General features: G+C 31.9%; 1 protein-coding gene across 2 annotated transcripts; it reads left to right on the top strand.

Moving 5' to 3' along the window:
- The first annotated feature begins 609 nt into the window (after nt 1–609).
- On the top strand, nt 610–18945 carry LOC127712029 (ubiquitin-conjugating enzyme E2 D2B-like). 2 transcript variants are annotated; one of them, XR_007986924.1, is made up of 6 exons: nt 610–712; nt 8183–8246; nt 9372–9403; nt 10561–10647; nt 14464–14572; nt 18798–18945. XR_007986924.1 is itself a non-coding variant. In XM_052218187.1 (6 exons), the coding sequence occupies exons 1-6, from the start codon at nt 6530–6532 to the stop codon at nt 18929–18931; spliced, it is 561 nt and encodes a 186-aa protein (XP_052074147.1). In that variant the 5' UTR covers nt 725–6529; the 3' UTR covers nt 18932–18945. The 2 variants fall into 2 exon arrangements, 1 of the variants encoding a protein (XP_052074147.1); XM_052218187.1 differs by lacking the exon at nt 610–712 and adding an exon at nt 725–6664.
- Nucleotides 18946–20199: the final 1254 nt, after the last annotated feature.

The raw sequence follows: 20199 nt of genomic DNA, 5'->3' as shown, positions 1-20199 counted from the left end.
TTATGTATTCATAATATTTTAATAAGAATCGAACCACGTGACTGAGTTCAAATGAGTAAAATGTCTCAAATTTTTAGGAAAATTTCTATTTTGTCAATATAATGGAATTCTATATGACTGTTTTACGAGTGAGAGGTTTAACTAGCTATCAAACCAGGTTTAATCCAGTATTTTCTACATAAGGAAATACATGTACCAAGTCAGAAAAATGACGGTTGTTTTCCATTCGTTTGATGCGTTTGAGTCTTCCCCCTCATCAAATTTTCACAAATTTGGATGAGAACCTAGGGTTTTGTATAATGGCTTCAAGTAAACAAGTGAAAAATAAGTTACAACAAAGATACAAAGTAACATCAAACGGAGAAAAAAATATAATGTAGTAAATCTAGCATATATTGATAATTATTTAAGCCACAAGACATTAGGACAATCATGCATAAACATTACCTTACATTAATCCAGTCATCTGAGTTTAAAATACATTAGAATTGTGAAAATTCTAGGGAAAAAAGTATTGTGTAAATTTATAAACTGATGATAAGCAAGGTTGTGTTTTAGTAATTTTTCTGTGATTTGATTGATGATTATTTTTTATCATTTCAGGTTAAAGTTACAACAAAAATATACCATCCAAATATTAATGAAAATTCAGGAGAAATATTTTTAGATGTATTACGCTCACAATGGTCGCCTTGTTTAACTATATCAAAATGTAAGCTTGTGTTTATTGTTTGACTCTCTTTTTTGTTAGAAAAAGGTATATAGCTAGGAGTCAATTAAAATTTCAAACAGAACGTAGAAAATACCCACGGAACCAGCGGGATTTCATTTAATGATTTTTTCATCGCTTTTTATCTTTAAGTCGGTTATTTATTTATTACAATACAACAAAGCTTGAGATGACTGTGAACTCCCGATATACTGCGTTTAAAAATACAACTGACAGTTCATTATCTTTTTTTACTTCATGGGTTTGGTTGCATCTGTTGCCACTGATTCCTGGTGAATACTAAAAAAAATCGTTATTATCCGTAAAAAGACAAATATATTAGGTCAAATAAACACAGCGTAAAAGACTTCAATCAATCAAAAGTCCACAATACGATACAAACGAAACTTCAGATTGTGTAACACTAACCCCGCAAAACTTTAGGCATGAACTCGTGTGTTCCGGAAGGGTAAGTTGTTCCTGTTTCATTAGTGTCAAATTAATCCCGGTTGCCGGTTGCAATGGAGAGAAAAATATGGAGCACGTGTGTTGAATATAAAAAAATACAATAAAACAGCGACAGAATGGACACGAAAATATGCCATGTGACATGTGGTCAACTGGAATTTAGTATAAATGGTTTTTATTTTAATTTTGTTAATTTCTACATTTTGTTACTAAATATATTTTCGTTTACAAACATTTTATAGACGCTATTTTTGTTTTATATATTTGTAAAGATTAAATTCTGTGAAGTTTATTTTCTCCCACTTTCTATTAGTCCACATGTTGTTCAGTGAAGGCTTTGTTTAAGTGCAGTTAAGATTAAAATGTCTTGATAAGCAGTTTTAAATTCTTACAAGATAATGGCAAAGATTGTTCCAAACATATTATACAATTATTTTGATTATTTTGTTTTCTGAAAATATTCACATATTTTTCACTTTTGAAAAGAATTTTAGTACTTTGAAAGACCACTTTCGAGTTATGTCCTTCAGGAAAAGTTCGTTGAATATGCATGCCTTTATGACGTTATTAACCAGATAGACCGCATGTATCCCTGCAATATTAAAGTTCATGAAGCGTTTTCGTGATCGTCATTAAGCAGGATAAACTAGGTACTTAACCACAATTCCTAATGACAGCAGTGCTAATAATCAATTATAAGAATTAAATTTTTCGAATAATTCGTGCAATATATAGCATCATATATTTTCTCAACCGCTTGCTCAACATGGGAAGGAAGTGACGATGCCCCTAAACGCACGAATGATGTTCACTGAAACCAAAGTTTTTGACGGAAATGCAATGAACTCGAAGGTGGTCGATTTGCTGTTATTTATCAACTTGGTTATATATCGTGTTAATATATTTATGGAGAGAGAGAGAGAGACTGCATAATAATAGACTTGGATAATTTGTCGACAAAATGGCTAAAAATATCCCTATAAGTACTTCCCATAAGCACCTTAGAGTAAACTTCAGTAGTGACGCAAAATGGAACAATGGAACAATCATACTGACAGTATACTTATAAATGTAAACTTGAGTACCGGCTGACTCGATATAATTTAGAAAAAAATCTACCTAGTTTTTATTAGACCCATTTTTGAATATGCCACGGATAATTCTGATATAATTCTGAGATATGTTATTCAAATAAATTAGAAAACTTGCAATTCGGAAATAAAATTAATAAATAATTAAACCAAAGCAAAGTTACAACGTATTATCTGTACGGTCCGAGGAAACTGAATATTATTTTAACTCAGTTGCGATGTTCCGCCTCATTTTAAAACTTTTACCTTTTCAAAGCTAACATTACAGGGGATCCTTCCTGTCAGTGTGGGTCTGATATTGAGGATGTTCATCATTTCTTCTTCGTTTGTTCAAAACACACTACATGTAGAGAAACTTTACTCTATATTTTTGTCTTTGCGTTGTCATAAGATTTTTGCAATTGGCGTCGTCGGTTTCTATTCGACTTATGAGTTTTGAATATCCCATTGTTTTCTTCCGACTTTTTATTTTAATTACTTTTAAAATATTTTATGTGCGTAACTTTAGGAACTTGTGATACCTTAAAACAATACAGAAGCGATTGTTATCATGTTATAACATTGCAGGGTTATTCATGTTTTATAAACCACTAGAAAGTATCCTGCGCATGAAGAATACCTTCGACTCTTAAAGAACGACCATTTGATAATCGGCAGGGGATGGGGGGATCGAGATTTTTTAGGGGACGAATACTCATTTTCACCGATTTATTTTTTCGCCTTGCAAAAATTACTTTTACTTTTGTACACAAATGTTTCCTGCATTTTCTATGGCAGAATCTTCATTTTTATCTTGTCGTTATTTTTTTTAGTCTTTATTAGAACAGAATATTCATTTTCAACATCCACCTGCCTTCCCCTCCTGAAGATCGAATGGTTATTCCTTTTATTTTTCTTAATTTTCGTTTGAATGAATTTACCAGTAAATAAAATAGTCTCGTAATTGAAATAATCATCGTTGATAAACAAAGACAGATTAAAACAAGGAAATTAAATATTCTCGACAGTCTATAATATTTGTTTAATTGGATTGTTGTAAAATGAGACAACACCAATAACATCAAAGCGTATCGTAAATACCCGAATGTGTTAATTGTTAGTAATTATTGATTACACGGAATAACAAAAGGATCTGAAAGGCTGAACAAAGTTAAACACAACTGGATCCCTTCTTACATCTAAGTGCCTAGTGTAAGTATTTGTGACGTCAAAGACTTTCTAGAATTTTCTATGTATAAAAAAATTTAATTTTCAAAAATACATACAAAATGCAGTTTGTAAAGAAACGCAGGGAGGTTTATGCTTGTAAGAGCTTATATGCCATTCCGAGTTCAACCTGATAAATCTAAACAACAATTGTTGTATATCACCTTCAGTAAGAGCCAAGCAATTTCCAGAAAATCGAAAAATTCGTTCATTTAATATTATAGATATATTAGAATTATTCGGTATAACGTAACAAATATTTTATGAGCCATATGTCAACTTATGCACCGTTCGCGTTTCGGTCCTCTCCCAGTGGCCTTTTTTTTTAAATATTACTCTCAATTTGATATGCAAATGAAAAATGTATAGACCAATTCTAAAAATGATAACGGTGCTTTCCTGATCTTTGAATTATTTTTTTTAATTTTCTTAATACGATTTGAGCCATGATTTCGTTACAACAAAATGTATACAAATGGCGGAAATTCGATTGAAAAAGGTAAGTAATCACAAAGTAAACAAAATCCTTCTTTCATGCAATCAACCAAAACGAAAACGAAAACTACACCAACTTACAATTTCTTTCATCATGTAATACATATTAATAGTTTCTGAAATAAGGCCAACTTTTTGCAGGCATTTAGATATAGATTCTGACTAGAAGCAAAATAGAGGCGAAAGATACCAAGTCGAAAACAAACTGACAATGCTATTGCAAATGCATGAATACAAAAAAAAATGCTCACATTTTATAGGGATTATTGCTTTTAACAAGTTTAAATGACAGTTTTTGATTACTTTTTGTGTGTTTTGCCTTTTATCTCAAACACTTTTTTTTAGAGAGGCAGAAACTTTAAACAACGTAAATTAGCAGCAATGCAAGATTTGCAAACATGCTTAGTGACCGAAATCATTAGACGACTCTTTTTAGGAGTTATTGTCCTTAATGACAATTTTGAATATTTTTTGTTGTTTTGCCGAATAAACGAAAACTACAATAGGTATGAACTAACGAAAATCACCAATACACAAAAAATTATAATATGACAGACATAATTGGACGTTTTCCTAAAGGAGTTATTGTCCTTTAATGTCATTTTTTTAATAATATTCAAGTTTTTGCTAACTATTTCGAAACCAATTATAGATATATTTTTGACCGATGAGCGATTCAGGCTATTAGGAGCCTCTTGTTCCAACATAACCATACCGAAGCTACTTGATCGGGACGTCATCTCTAATTTAATATTTGATAGACGCTTTATATTAGGAACTTATGGAATTTTCTAAATATCCTCGTCTAGGTTGTTCGTCAGGCCCAATAGACGATAACAGTAAGTTTGTAAACTGCATTTTGAGTATTATAGGCTAATATCATATAGAGGTTTAATACATGGAAAAGGTCTGATTCAAAAACAGTTATCAAATTAAATAGACAACCTGTTTCAAATAGTTAATTCAAATTTATTTCAGTGTGTTCCGATCTGGATACCGTTTCACTTTAAATTGAAAGAGATGTGGGAACTATTTCAGTTTAATCAAAAGAGATGTGGGGATTAGGTCAATCAAATAGCAAAAGATCGATACAAATAACCAAAAAACACCAATAGAACAACTTAATGTCGTTAACAACAACCAGGTGTCTTTACAAAGTATCAAGCTCTAAATTGTCTTGAATCTATAAAATTTGTTAATATTGGAAAGGGGGAGGGGATAACGGATAGCACAACAACCACCAGCACCCATCTCTTTCAAAACAATGGACTAATAAATACAGACAAATAACGACGGAACATAGGGTTCAGATAAATTTGTACTAACCAACCAACAATTAGGTGGTAAGATAATTTAATCATGAACTATCAAAGATCTGCCATTGCACAAAAGTTCAAAATCACCAAAACACATTAAGGTATGGCATAAGACGACTACTTATTGCGTTCATTGATTGGGATAGACATGGTCGTGATTAATGAAAAACATCTTTACTGAATCTGGAGCTGATGTCAATTAGCTATGATAGATTAAATCAGATAAACGATTGATAAAATGTAAAAGCATTATATTTGAGATATATATAATAACTAATAATGTATAATTTTAGTCTGAAAAATTTAAAAGATATCTCAGTCATTTATCTATTTCTGTCTGTGAATTTGTTAAAAAAAATGAAAACAACATGTTATAAATTTAATGCGCCCGAAGCAGTTTTCTGGATTTACCTTCATCAGGAACGCTCAAAGCCGAATATTTGAAATCCGTGGGTGTATAAGAACCAAAATAGTTGAAGAGCTATATGACCAAAAAGGAACCTAAAATAAAACCAAATCCATCTAAGGACAACTTTGCCTGAGGGAGTTGAAACCTCAGTTTCTTTATAATTTAAAAATTTATAAACGGACAATTTTAGTAATGTTTGTTATAAATCATGTCAGTACCGAGGTACTGACTACTGAGCTGATGCAACCCTCGTGTAAGTGTTTAGACATATTAACGTAGGAAATTGAATTTTAGTCTATTAATTTTTAAATTAGTTGATGAACAAGGAGACAACACTTATAAAACCTGATCGTTAAAACCCGAATTTGTTAACTGTTAGTAGTAAGTAATGATAACAGAGAAAACAGAAGAATCTGAAAGGATGTAATTAGCAGACTTAAGAACACTAAAACACAACTTAACTGGATAGGTCTTTACATCAAATATGAATATTTGTAACTTCAAAAACATTCCATAATTTTCTATTGTTGGGAAACTTTAATTTCAAATGTAAATACAAAATGCATTTGTAAATAAACGCATAAAGATTTATGCTTGACAGAGCTTATATGTTATGCGAGTTCAACCTGAACAATCTGAACTACGGGTATTGTATATCTATTTAAGTGATTGCCACGCAATTTCCAGAAAATCATTCGTTTAGTATAATAGATAGATTAGAATTATTAGGGATATCGTACAATATAATTCATGTGAATGAATTAACGCATTTCGGTCTTCACCAATTTTTTTTTTTTCTTTTTCAATATAACTCTCAATTTGATTTACAACTAAAATGTTGTGTATCAATTCTAAAAATAATATCGGTGGTTTTATGACCTTTAAATTCTTTTGTATGCTTTCAATATCATTTTCGGGAAACTTAGTTTTTCATAAATGCATACAAATGGCCGAAATTCGATTGGAAAAGGTAAGTAATTACATAATGAACAAAAACACCTTTTCATAAATTTTCAGCAATACAAGATCTACGAACATGCTAAGTCAGAAAACTATTAAACGACTTCTCATAGATGTTGCCCTTAAAGACAAGAAGCTACCATGACGAATTTAGACTTTATTTTCGAGATTCTGTCAAAAATATTGAAAACTATAATAGATTTAACAAAAAACAATGTCATCAATATAAAGTTTACACAAATTCCAATACGCTTTACCGTTATTTGTTCCAATCCGGATAAATTCTGATATTACACAACTTTTTCATCCAGTTGAACCTACCTGGGGGCCTTGTTTACACAATGTATTTTGCACAAAACTTTTCAAAGAAACATTTTTTACCATCGTAAACACTTCAAACAAAGCATTTTTATGATAAAATCATTTGTGTATTAAAAAAGTGGATTATAATCAATCAAAGTTTCAAATTGTTCGCTTTTTAACTTTTTTCCTCCCTCAGCTCGTTACTGGTGACCTTTGTTTTAGCGACACTTGACAAAAAACAGGAATTTGTCTAAGTGACGGTTTTTTCCTGATTGGACTAAATAGCGATAAGGTGTATATGACTGAGACCATTGGATGACTCCTTCAAAAAGGTAACTGTCCTAATAAACACAACAAATTACTTAAAAGCTTTACTTGATTCTTCCATAGATACAAAGATTTGGTTTGCAAGTTTGGCTCTACCTGTAGTAAACTTATTTTAAACGGAATAGAACATCCTAAATTTTACGGTGATGTTGTTAACCGAGCCCAGAAATTTAGATACGATCCGGGTAAACTTATCGATCCTTTAAATAAACTGGTTACAAATTTAACACTGTTATTAAATCTTTTATTGGTATAAATATTGATTTTGTTATCAGTAAATTAAAACGCTACTAAATATTAGTACACATATGTACTTTCACGGTACTACAATCTATCGAAACCTATATTTTGGCATTGCACAAGATCATGTTCTTTTCTGATTGTTATTTACGTCTTTACACTAAATTCATTGGATGTTGGATGTGTACTGATTGATATTTTAGTCTTATATATATGATTTATTTGTTGTTATTGGCTTTGGACTAGCTGTCAGGAACTGCGAGTACTCTCATGTATGTGCTTAGTGTTTCTTTTTTTGTGTGTGTGTGTTAGGGATAAATACCCTGCCACGTCCGGTCTGTGTTTTTGTTTGATGTTTTTCTGTATTGTATCGATCTGATGAGTTAAGCCTTTTTCAACTAGTTTTTTCTTATGTTGTGTTGTAACACCACTGTCACAGGTTAGGGGAGGTTTGATCTCTCACAAACGTGTTTAACCCCTCCACATTCTTTATGTGCTTGTCCTAAGTCAGGAGCCTGTAGTTCAGCGGTTGTCGTTGGTTCATGTCTGTCACATTTGTATTTCGTTTCCTTGTCCATCCTTGACAATTTTTGTTGCGGTGTCTCTAATTCAACAATTGATGATATTGTATTAATATGATGTGTAATTTTTCTTATAGGAACTTTTAGAAATTTCTAAAGATCCTCCTCCAGGTTGTTCAGCTGGCCCATTAGATGATAACAGTAAGTTAGAAACTGATGGAATAATACTATTAAGAGGTTTAATTTATGGACTAGATATGGGAACTGTTTCACATTACACGAAAGCATCGACACAAATATCAAAAAGACACCTAAAGGGCAATTTAACGTCTCAAATAACAACAGGGTCTCTATATAACACATCCATCTCTAAATTGTCTCGAATCTATAAAATGCAAAATAATTTACAGGATAACATGAATTATGAAATATAAAGGAGAGCACAACATATTACATCAACAATCAGCACCCAACAACTTTGAAATGAAGACGAAACAAACAATAACGAAACGTATGGTCCAGATAAATTGACTTTGTACAAGCCCAAAAAATGAAGTGGAAGGATAATTTAATCATAAACTATCAAAGATCTGACATTGTCCAAAAGTTCAAAATCACCAAAACACATTGAGTTATGGCATAAGACGACCACTGACGACGTTCATTGCTTAGGATAGGTACATGGTCGCTATTAATGATAAATATCCTTCCTGAATCTGGAACTGCTATGGATGAGGGTCTGGATGGGGGTATATAGAATAGAGAATAATGGGTGAAAAATATAAAGAATAGAGAAAGTGGACCAAAATTGTAAAGAATAGAGCACAATGGGGTGCTAAGATATAAAGAATAGAGAATAATGGACAAGCAAATAAAGAATAAAGAAAAATGTACTAAAATTAAGAAATACAGAAATTAAGGACCCCCATCCGCATCCTCAAGGATTAGCTATAATAAATTAAATCAGATAAACGATTGATTAAAATATAAAAGCGTGATATTTGAGATAAATATAATAATTAATATGCATAATTTTAACATGTACAATTTAAAAGATATCTAGGTCATTTATTTATTTCTGTCTGTGAATTAATTTGTTAGTTACCTATAATTCTGAGTATCCAACGAATTTCTTTTTCTTACACAAATTCTACAATTATGAGGGATACATGATCACCTATCTTTTTAGTATCTGTTCTGAATTAAAATCAAAGACAGGTTGAAAGTGTACAATACTTTACATTTTTTAAATGAATATTCATGTAAAAAATTACAAAACAGAGTCCTCAACCGAACGATATTAAACCTGCACTTTGTACTTTTCAGTATTCATATGGGAAGCCATGATAGCTGGACCAGTGAGAACGGTCTAAGTTTAAATGGATTAAATCGTAATAGGAGTTGTTTGTTAAGGTCAAATGGATCACTCGTATACATATTTTGAAAATAAAACACAGAAGAAAAACATCAAGAAGTTTATTTCACTTTAAAAAAAATACATGAAGACCTAAGTCTAAATGCAATATCAGTATTGCCTGAAAATATGACCATTTCAGAATCAAAAAGATTATGGGTAATTTTATTGTTCGAACCCCAAAATGAAAATAATGTTATGTCATTGGTGGATTTTTCCATTGTTTAGAACGTTTTTAACCAATCATGACGTTTTGGTGTACACTTTTGAAAATTACCCGGAATGCATTCTTAAACGGCGAATTAACGATGTTGATTACTATATTCGTTAATAATGGAACCCTATTTAATCCAAGATTAAAATATTAAAAGAGCAAACACTTAATGGTACATCTGATTGTACAAATTGAACCATACTGATAATACAGTTAAAGGGGCATAAGCTGTCAAATTCATCTTCACCGATTTAACTCAAATTCTCATATTCGATTTATAACATACTAAAACGAATATAAAAATTACAAAAAGTCTTAAACAAACAATCAACAATCGTGTGTATTTTCGTCTAGACGTCATCTAATTAACTATCGAGATGACCTTCGAAGACTGCCGACGGTCATATAACCCGATATTAACATAAATATAAACATAACCTGATAGCGACCACGTTCAATTGGATTGTTGTAGGTCTGTTTGATTTCATATTATGGGATAAAAAGTATATTGATCATTGTTTTTACCTGTGTTAGAATGATTTTTTTGTGGATCAAATCAGTCAACCAGATGAATCATTCTTGTTAAACTTTCAATGTTGGAATTCTTTTCCTTTAAATAGCTGAATATATGCGTAACCATCTCCAGCTAAGGGGTTAAAAAAAGGTCACATGAATACAGATTCAAAGAGGTCGAACTATTCACTTGCAAGTGAATAATTCATCAGCAATGTTATTTATCTTATTTTGACAAAATTGAACTAAATTGGCTGCTAAAAGCAGATTAGCATTTCACTATATCACTTTCATTAATGATTGAACAAGAAAAAACATATTTTAATTTTTGTATATCTCGTAGCTAATGACCTTTTAATGTATGTAATTTGTAGTATGATGATGAAAAAAGTCCTTACGCTGGAGGAGTATTCTTCTTACGATTAACGATCCCCAATAATTACCCTTGGCAACCTCCAATGGTAAGTCTTTTTTAATACGACTGCAAAATTTTTGCGGCCGTATATTGGTTTGCCGATGTCGTCGTCAGCGTCGTCGTCGTCGTCAGAAGACATTTGGCTTCGGGACAATAACTTATGGATTTCTATGAAATTATACCACAAGGTTCCAAACAACAAAAGGAAGATTCTGAATGATTTAACGAATTATTGTTCAAACAATTTAGGAATTAGGGGCTTAAAAGTCATACCTCAAAAGAAAGTTTGGGATTGGTTTTTGGGGTTATGGCTCAAACCGTTTAGAGGATAAGGCTAAAATGGGGCCAAAAATCAAGGCTCCAAAGTTTTTTTGTTTCCGTACAATAGCTTGAGTATAAGTCTATCGATAACTATGAAATTGTACCACAAGGTTTCATACCAAATAAGGATGATTTGGTTTAATTTTGGGGATTATGGCCCAAAAGGTTAAGAAATTAGGGGCAAAAAAGGGGCAAAAAAGTCCACTTTTCTAATACTTTGCATAAAGTGGTAATTTCTTGACCAATGTCAATGGGGTTTATTCAAAATCTTGAATTCTTGGGGTTCTTTGATATGTTAAATCTAAACGTGTATTTAGATTTGGGCCTCGTTTTAAAACTGGTCTACATTGAGGTCCAAAGGGTCAAAAATTAAACTTTTGTAGGTTTTCGTCAAAAATTGAATTATTGGGGTTCTTTGATATGGCGAATCTAACCATGTGTTTAGGAATTTGGGGCTGATTTATGGGGTGAAGGCCCAAATCATTTTGGAATTAGGTGTCAAAAAGGGACCAAAGAACTAGCGTTTTCTGATTTCTGGACAACAACTTGAGTGTTAGTCTATGGATTGTTGTTTAATTGTGACACAAGGTTTTATTCCATAAAAGGAAGGTTGGGATTGATTTTGGGGGTTATGACCCAAATGGTTCAGGAAATTAGGGGCAAAAAGCAATACTTTTGTAATACTTTGAATAAATTGCTTATTTCTTGACCGATTCCAATGGAGTTTAATATATATAGTAATTCAAAGTCTTGAATTATTTGGGTTTTTTAATATGCTGAATCTAACTGTGTATTTAGAATTTGGATTTTGGGCCCTGTTTTCTTTGAATTGGTCTATATTAAGGTCTAAATAGTCTAAAATTCAGCTTTGTTTGATTTCATCAAAAATTGAATCATTTGTGTTTTTTGATATGCTGAATATAACCGTGTATGTAGATTTATTTTTTTATTTTGGGCACAGTATTCAAGATGATCCAAATTGGGGTCCTTAATTAAACTTTGTTTGATTTCATCAATAATTGAATAATTGGGGTACTTTGAAATGTCTAATCTAACAGTGTTTTAGATATTTGATTTTGGACCCGGTTTTCAAAGTTGGTTCAAATTAGGGTCCAAAATTACACTTTGTTTGATTTCATCAAAAATTGAATTATTGGTGTTCTTTGGTGTGCCAAATCTAACAGTGTTTTATATTTTTGATTTTGGACCCGTTTTTCAAACTGGTCCACATTAAGGTCCAAAGTATCAAAAATTAAATTGTTGGGATTCTTAGATATGCTGAATCAAAGCATACGATTAGATTTTTGATATTGGGCACAGTTTTCAAGTTGGTCCAAATTAACGTCCAAAATTAAACTTTGTTTGATTTCAACAAGATTAAATGTAAATGGTTCTTTGATATGCTTAATCTAACCGTCTGTTAAGATTTTGGATTTTGGGTCCCGTTATCAAATTGGTTTACATTTAGGTCCAGAGTTCAAAATTAAAATTTGTTTAATTTCTTTAAAAATTGAATTGTCGGAGTTCTTTGATATGCTGATTCCATCCATGTATAAAGAATTTGAATATTGGGCCATAATTAGTAAAAGTCCAATTTTAAATTATTTAAGTAATTAGAACACATTCATTCTGTGTCAGAATCTATAATGTATCACATATTTAATAAAATCCAGATTCAGAGATGTATTGCACAATTAATAGAAATTGTAAGTAGAGTCATAGTTACAAATAGATATAGCATCAAATCAGTCTAGATTTAGACAAGAAATTATGTATAAAGGTAAGTTTTGTAGAGTTTTTAAAGACTTTGTATTCAGTCTTAATTTTAACCCTTCAGAATGAAAGTTTCATATCTTCTCTGAGTTATAAAATGGTTAAGTAGAGCTGTTTATCTGTAATCTAATGCTGATATAGGGAAAAGTAATATTACATGTAGAGATGATTGTGTCATGTTTCTGATATTACCACTCCAGGACAGGAAAATAAAGTCAATTGAAATTTTGGTTATTTTAACATTTTTATTTACTAATTGTGAAAATTAAATATTAAAATAAATGAAGGAAAGTTTGTGATGTTTTATTTCCCAACACATTTTCTAATGTGTGTATTTGTTTGATTATTTTGTATTTCTTTGTTTGTTATATTTCAAAGTATTTTAAGAGGGCCCCAGGGGAGATTAGTTTTACAGCTAACAGTTTAGCCCTCTTTAGATAAAGAATTATTATTATTTTGACATTTTAATTTTTACTTCCTATAAAAACTTCACACAATTTGTATTACATATTTACATTTGTAATTGACTAAATACTCACATATATGAATAAAGATAAGTGTTGTGTATTTACTATAAATTCATTTATGCAACAATTACTACCTATTATCAAGAAAACAAAACAGGTGATATTCATCAACTAACATACTTATGATTGGGGTGACAAATTATTTGAAATTTTGGTGTTTTCTAAATGACATGATTGATATAAGCTGATTTTCATTTTGTAGGTCTGTATGAATGAGGAATGAAATTTTGGAAATTGTTTTCTTTTTTTTTTCTTTTTTTTTTCATATATATAATTTTATCTTATTTTTTTTTTTTTTTTTTTTTTTGTAAATTTTTTAAAGAACTTTGTGTTAGGTTTGTTTGTTATTCTGTATAAGTTAATTTTCAGAATGCTAAGTATATATCTTTTTTATATTTTTTTTATGAAGCGAACCCCTTGAAAAACTAAGCTCATATTGACCATTCATAAATAAAGTTATTAAATGCTTGGTATACTTGGATATGCTGAATGTGCCCAAATCGTGGTCCAAAATTAACATTTGTTTGATTTCAACACAAATTTATATATGGGGTTCTTTGATATGCCGAATCTAACGTTGTATTTAGATTTTAGATTTTGAGCCCTGTTATTAAGTTGGTCCACCTTGAGGTCCGAAGAGTCAAAGTTAAAACTTTGTTTGGTTTCATCAAAAATTAAATTCTTGAGGTTCTTTGACATGCTGAACCTAACCAAGTATTTTGATTTTGGATATTGGACCATAATAGGTAAAAGTCCAATGTCAAATTTTTCAGTTCTTTGGTCCCATTCATTCTGTGTCAGAAACCTATGATGTGTCGTATCAAGCTGCGCCCCGCGGAGCATTTTACTATTGTTTAGATTAAGTAGTTTGCGTTATAATTCAGTAAAGTAAATCTAGATCTAGCGTTACTCATCAAAGTGATCAATACTGACTTGTGCATTAAAAAGGGGGAGTCCTGTAAATACGATTCTAATATGAGGACCTTATTTCGATTTGTAAAGAAAGCCGTATTCTAATGTGCACAAATTATGTTTGACACATGCGCACAAACTTACTGTTTACATTCTCGTTATTTTCATTTTTATTCTATAAAGTTTATATATAATGACTACCCATGTTAAAATGAGCATAGAGTATGACATAAAGGAATTATTTCTTAACTTTTGCCTTTTGTTCTCCAATATAAATGTGTTTAGTAGTGTTGGATTAATGTTGTCTGATATATATTTTATGATTTTAGGTTAAATTTCTCACAGATATTTACCATCCAAATGTTAAACAAAGCTCGAGGGATTTGTGTTTAAACATACTTAGTTCAGGGTGGTCGCCAGATTTAACCATATCAAAATGTAAGATGGTAGATTTAGTTTCAACATGCTGAGTGGAATACTAAGTCCATCAAGTTTTAAATATTTAAAAAAAACTGTCACAAAAGATGGTGGACGATACCAAGTGGTCAAATTGGGAAAAACAATACTGGGTTTTTTTTCTGATAGATTTGTATATTCAGATATATCCTTGATTTCGTTTTTATAATGCAAACGTCATTTAAACAACAAGCTGGCAAAAATATGTATTAATAAAGGTGTACAGAATAACATATCACAAAAAAGAAAGTATAATTAAAATATTCAAGAATATGTTACTGTATAACATAAGGTAAAAATAAATTGTTATCTTGTAACCAAGAGATGCTGAATGATATCACAGGGATATTCAAATGCATAAGTCAAAAACCAACTTACATGGCAAAAACGAAAAATCACAAAAAAAGATAAACAACAGTTTACAAAACACTTCATAAAAACTTGAAACTAAGCAACACGAACCCCACATCAAGTGATTGTATATGCTTCGAAAGAGTACCCGTCATATTTTTAAGTACAAAGAAAGAATCTGTAATACAAAATATTAAACAATATTTCTCGGTTGTCAAAGAACCTTATGTTACCCCTTAGTTTGTTTCAATGTCTGTGCTTTTGCTTTAGTTTTCAATACTGTATGTTGTCATTTATCATCAGCTCAGCTGGCTATGATGCATATGAGCTTGTGTCATCTTTTTGCGTCCGTCGTCTGTCGTCCGTCCGCCAGTTAACTTTTTACATTTTAATCTTCTCCTCTAAAATCACATGAACAAATGACACAACATCTATGTTGTTTGGTATAGGACATGTCATACTTACAAACTTCTTCGAAACTGTTTGACTGATTTGTCTAAATTTTTATATTATAGTCCTATACTAAGTTTGTAATGTTGATGTTGATTAGAAATGAAAACAAAACTACGACTGCAGCATATATGTAATACAGGGTCCTATGGGAAAATACAAACATCCTCTCTCTAAACATGGTTAGATAGATTGAAAAGAGAGGCGAAGGATACCAAAAGGATATTTAAACTCATAAGTCGAAAATAAACTGAAAACGCCATGGCTAGAAAAGAAAAAGACAAACAGACAAACAAAGTAATTAAAACACAACTTAGAAAACCTAAGACTGATAGCAACACGAACCCAACCAAAAAATGGGAGTGATATCAGGTGCTCAGAAAGGGTAAGTAGATCAAGCTTCACATGTGGCACTCGTCATGTTGCTCATGCTAGTACAAACCCGGAGATATGTCTTATTCGGCAGGTCACATTCGCGGAAAAGGGGACAGGATTGTAGTAACGACAATTGGAACATATCTATTGTCATCTGTGAAACGGATATTCCATAAAGGTCAACCAACTCGTGATGGCGTCCGTTAAATTTAAGAAGGGAAGATTTCAACTTCATTACTTAGAACTATTGATTAAAAAGCTTCCTTGTGAGCAGCAACCCTTTATCATGGAAACTATGATACGAAATACAAGCCCTGGAATATCCTATCACCTGATAGATGTATACTCCGTATGTAGGAGCTTCTGGAATGTTGAAAGGATAATTTGGCTGATTAATCATATGATGACCCTCCTCTTAGTTTGTAAATTTTATTTTGATCGGAAATCTAAAAGTTACCACCACGGGATAGAGTTTACAAAGGACCTTCTTGAAAGTACTTACAAACAACTTTATTTTTCTTTCACTGTATAGAAGACTGAATTAATTTTGTGCCTGAAATATCAGATAATGGCAAAAGTGCGCGTGCTCGTGCCGATCCAAAAACTATGATTGCTGCCACCGCAAAACATAGTTTAACTTAGTGCCTTAAAGGAAATTGAAACAAAGAGCTTCTTCTCAGGAACTGGTTGACAGATGAAATATTGTTATGCCTGAATCATCAGATAGAAGTGGTATTTAATGATTTTTTGGTGCTTACTTTTCAATTTTAACCTTCTCATCTAAAACCACTGAGGCAACTGAAACCAAACTTTGCTTTAATAATTCCTGAATATTTCACTTTCAGAATTATGCTCGATGATTCCTTCAAAAAACCAAGATGGCCACCGTTACTAAACTAGAAATGATACAATTATAACGTTCTGACATATCGCAAGATTCTAAATGGCAAGTTAACGCGTGTTTTCTTTTGGTAATTTTGGCATTCCAGTAATTATTTTTTGCTCCAAATGATCACTGCATATAAAAATAGAAAATATGGCCAAACAAATGGTTTTACAATCTTCACCTCCGAAAAAACCTGACCGAATGAACCAAACATTTTTTTGGAATAGTATTTGTGTGGTCTGCTTTCAGAATCATGTCTGTTGACCCCAGCTACCAACTAGTCATATAATTGATGCAAACATAGGTTTATAACATATACAAAGCTTCAATTGGAAAACGCGATTGATGCATGTTGTCAAATGTTAATTTAGGCTTTCCAGTTATGATATTTAATGGCTACTGTTGTTTATAATTGAAAATTTAGCAAAAAAGGACTTAACTATTTTGTTGTCTGAAACTGCTGTACCAAATAGGACCAAACTCTTCTGGGAGAAACCTGAGGTTGTTCTCTTTGATAATTTTGCCAATGATCCTGCCTGTCAACCTAGATTGCCATCACTGAAAATAAACCCAATTCAAACCTCGGGTTATGAAAAGACTTTCAATCGCAAGTAATAGAGATAAAGGATACTACAGATACAGTTAAGTCTGCCTCATATCTTGACTTACATCTAGAAATTGACAATGAGGGTCGGTTGAAAACAAAACTTTACGACAAAAGAGATGATTTCAGCTTCCCAATTGTGAACTTTTCATTTCTATGTAGCAACATTCCAGCAGCGCCTGCATACGGAGTATATATCTCCCAATTGATACGATATTCCCGGGCTTGTGTTTCCTATCATGATTTCCTTGATAGAGGATTGCTGCTCACAAGGAAGCTATTAAACCAAGAGTTCCAAATGTTGAAGTTGAAGTCATCCCTTCGTAAATTTTATGGACGCCATCACGAGTTGGTTGACCGTTATGGAATAACCGTTTCACAGATGATATCGGATATGTTCCTTATGTCGTAACTACAATACCCTTCCCTTTTCACGAATGTGACTTACCGAATTAGACTATGTACCGGATTTGTAATAACATAAGCAACTCGACGGGTGCCACATGTGGAGCAGGATCTGCTTACCCTTCCGGAGCACCTGAGATCACCCCCAGTTTTTGGTGGGGTTCGTGTTGCTTAGTCTTTAGTTTTCTATGTTGTGTCATCTGTACTATTATTTGTCTGTTTGTCTTTTTATTTTTGGCCATGACGTTGTCAGTTTGTTTTCGATCTATGAGTTTGACTGTCCCTCTGGTATCTTTCGTCCCTCTTTTAATGTAGTTATGTTGTCATTTGTCAAATTTTTAATATTTTTTCAGTTTGACAGTTACGTCACATGTGAAAATTCAGTTTTATTCTTGGCTATCGTGAATCAAGTGTTCGAGCTTCTGTTTTTTTTTTTTTGCTTTTTTTTTTAATATGTCCATTATGCTTCAACTTATAACAGTTTATATATGATCTGTCCTAAAACCCCTGTTTTTATTTCAAATTTTCCTATTCAGTCAAGTCTAGGTTCAGGTAAAGTACTTGTGCAAATGGTTAAGGAATTTGTAATGTCTTTTGGTTAAAAAAGTAAAAAAAGTTTTGGTTAAAAAAGTAAAAAAAGAAACATTCACTAATCAGTTCCTTTATGCTGCATTTATGTCGCATATTTACCTAATGTGACCCTCTCTCTCTCTATCTCTCTCTCTCTCTCTCTCTCTCTCTCTCTCTCTCTCTCTCTCTCTCTCTCTCTCTCTCTCTCTCTCTCTCTCTCTCCTCTCTCTCTCTCTCTCCAAATGGTTATGAGGAGATATAATATTTACTTCAACGGGGAAGCAAACAAATGACACAATAAAAACAAAGATATCTAGTGTTGTAAACATACGAATTTTACCATTAAACATATTTCTACCCTAAAAAAAGTTGTGAACAAATTGTAGTATCTGTACATATCATATTAAATAGTCCTTGCAGTACCAGTTCATTTTTTGTTTTAACAACTGTAATATTTGTTAATAATAATAATTGTTATTGTATTTGAACTACGAACGTCCGTGTTTTATACTTGTCATATGTCTAATATATAGATCGATTTTGTATGATTTTATTTTATTTTCCAGTATTGCTATGTATAAAAGCATTATTAGATTCTCCAGATCCTAATGGTGGAAAATTGAGTTTATCGGAAGCTTTGACATACAACAGAACGGCGGCTGATTGGACACGAAAATGTGCAATGTTAGATGAATATTAAATATGTTATATCAATTGTTTTCCTTTAAATTTGTGGTACGCGCCTCGGACAGTTAATTTGTAATTTCCAATAAGTTTATTTATTGTGGTTATTGTGATGAAATAACTGTTATATGTTTACAAATTTTATGTTTTTACAAAAGTTGGTCTTATTCTTTATTGATTCTTGTTGATGGACTTGAACGGTGACCTATAGTTTCTTACATCTACGTAGACAGGTTCCCTGCCCTTTATCTGTTGGGCTCTGTGTGACTCACAAGGGAGAGAACCAGCATAACATCTATGTTATTTGGTGTCAGGTAGTAGTTGTCTCGTTGACAATCATACCACATCTCCAAATTCTAAATCAGATATTTTTTTATTTTCTCTCGGCAGTCGCGTTCTATTCGTAGTATAAGTATTGTTTAAGAGTTATATAGATGATGTTCTCTCAATAAATAATTCAAAGTTTGGTGATTATATTGAACACATCTATCCCATCGAATCTGAAATGGGGATACGACTGATACACTAAGGTGTTTCTCATGTCTTGACTTACATCTAGAAATTGACAAAGAGGGTCGGTCGGGAAGAAAGCTTGACGACAAAAGAGATGATTATAGCTTCCTAATTGTAAAATTTCCATTTCTATGAAGCAACATTTCAACGGATCCTGCATATGGAGTATATATCTCCAAGTTGATACGATATTCCACAGCTTGCATTTCCTTTCATGATTTTCTACTATTTACCGTCAAATTGAACTGGTTCCCTGTCCACTAACTGTTGGGCTCTGACAGATATAAGGATCAGGTAATGACCAACCATCTCAGATACCCGTATGTTACAATGGAAAGAACCAGCCTAACCGTCAAATCTACAGTTGAAATGTCGTAACTTAGGAGTGATCGTTATGTTGCCTTGCTGAAACCATAAATGTGCGAATAATGCAATAGAATAGACAATAAAACAACAGCTACCTCAAAACTCTATTTTAATGCGATATTATTCGAGTTTGAAACAAAAATGTAACGGAGTAACCTTCAGCTTGAGAGTTTTCATTCGTATGACGTCATGTTTTGATATGATGTTTATTCAGTCAATCTTAAAGGGGCATAAGCTACGAGATATACAAAAAAAAAATATTTTTTTTGTTCAATCATTAATGAAAGTCATATTATGAAATACTGATTTGCTTTTAGCAGCTAATTTAGTTCAATTTTTTGAAAATAAGATGAATAACATTGCTGATGAATTATTCTCTTGCAAGTGAATAATTCGACCTCTTTG

Source organism: Mytilus californianus, unplaced genomic scaffold (genome assembly GCF_021869535.1).
Source record: "Mytilus californianus isolate M0D057914Y unplaced genomic scaffold, xbMytCali1.0.p SCAF_8, whole genome shotgun sequence".
In the NCBI taxonomy this organism is placed as follows: domain Eukaryota; kingdom Metazoa; phylum Mollusca; class Bivalvia; order Mytilida; family Mytilidae; genus Mytilus; species Mytilus californianus.
Note: the sequence above shows the minus strand (reverse complement) of the source record. Positions and strands in the feature narration are given on the sequence as shown.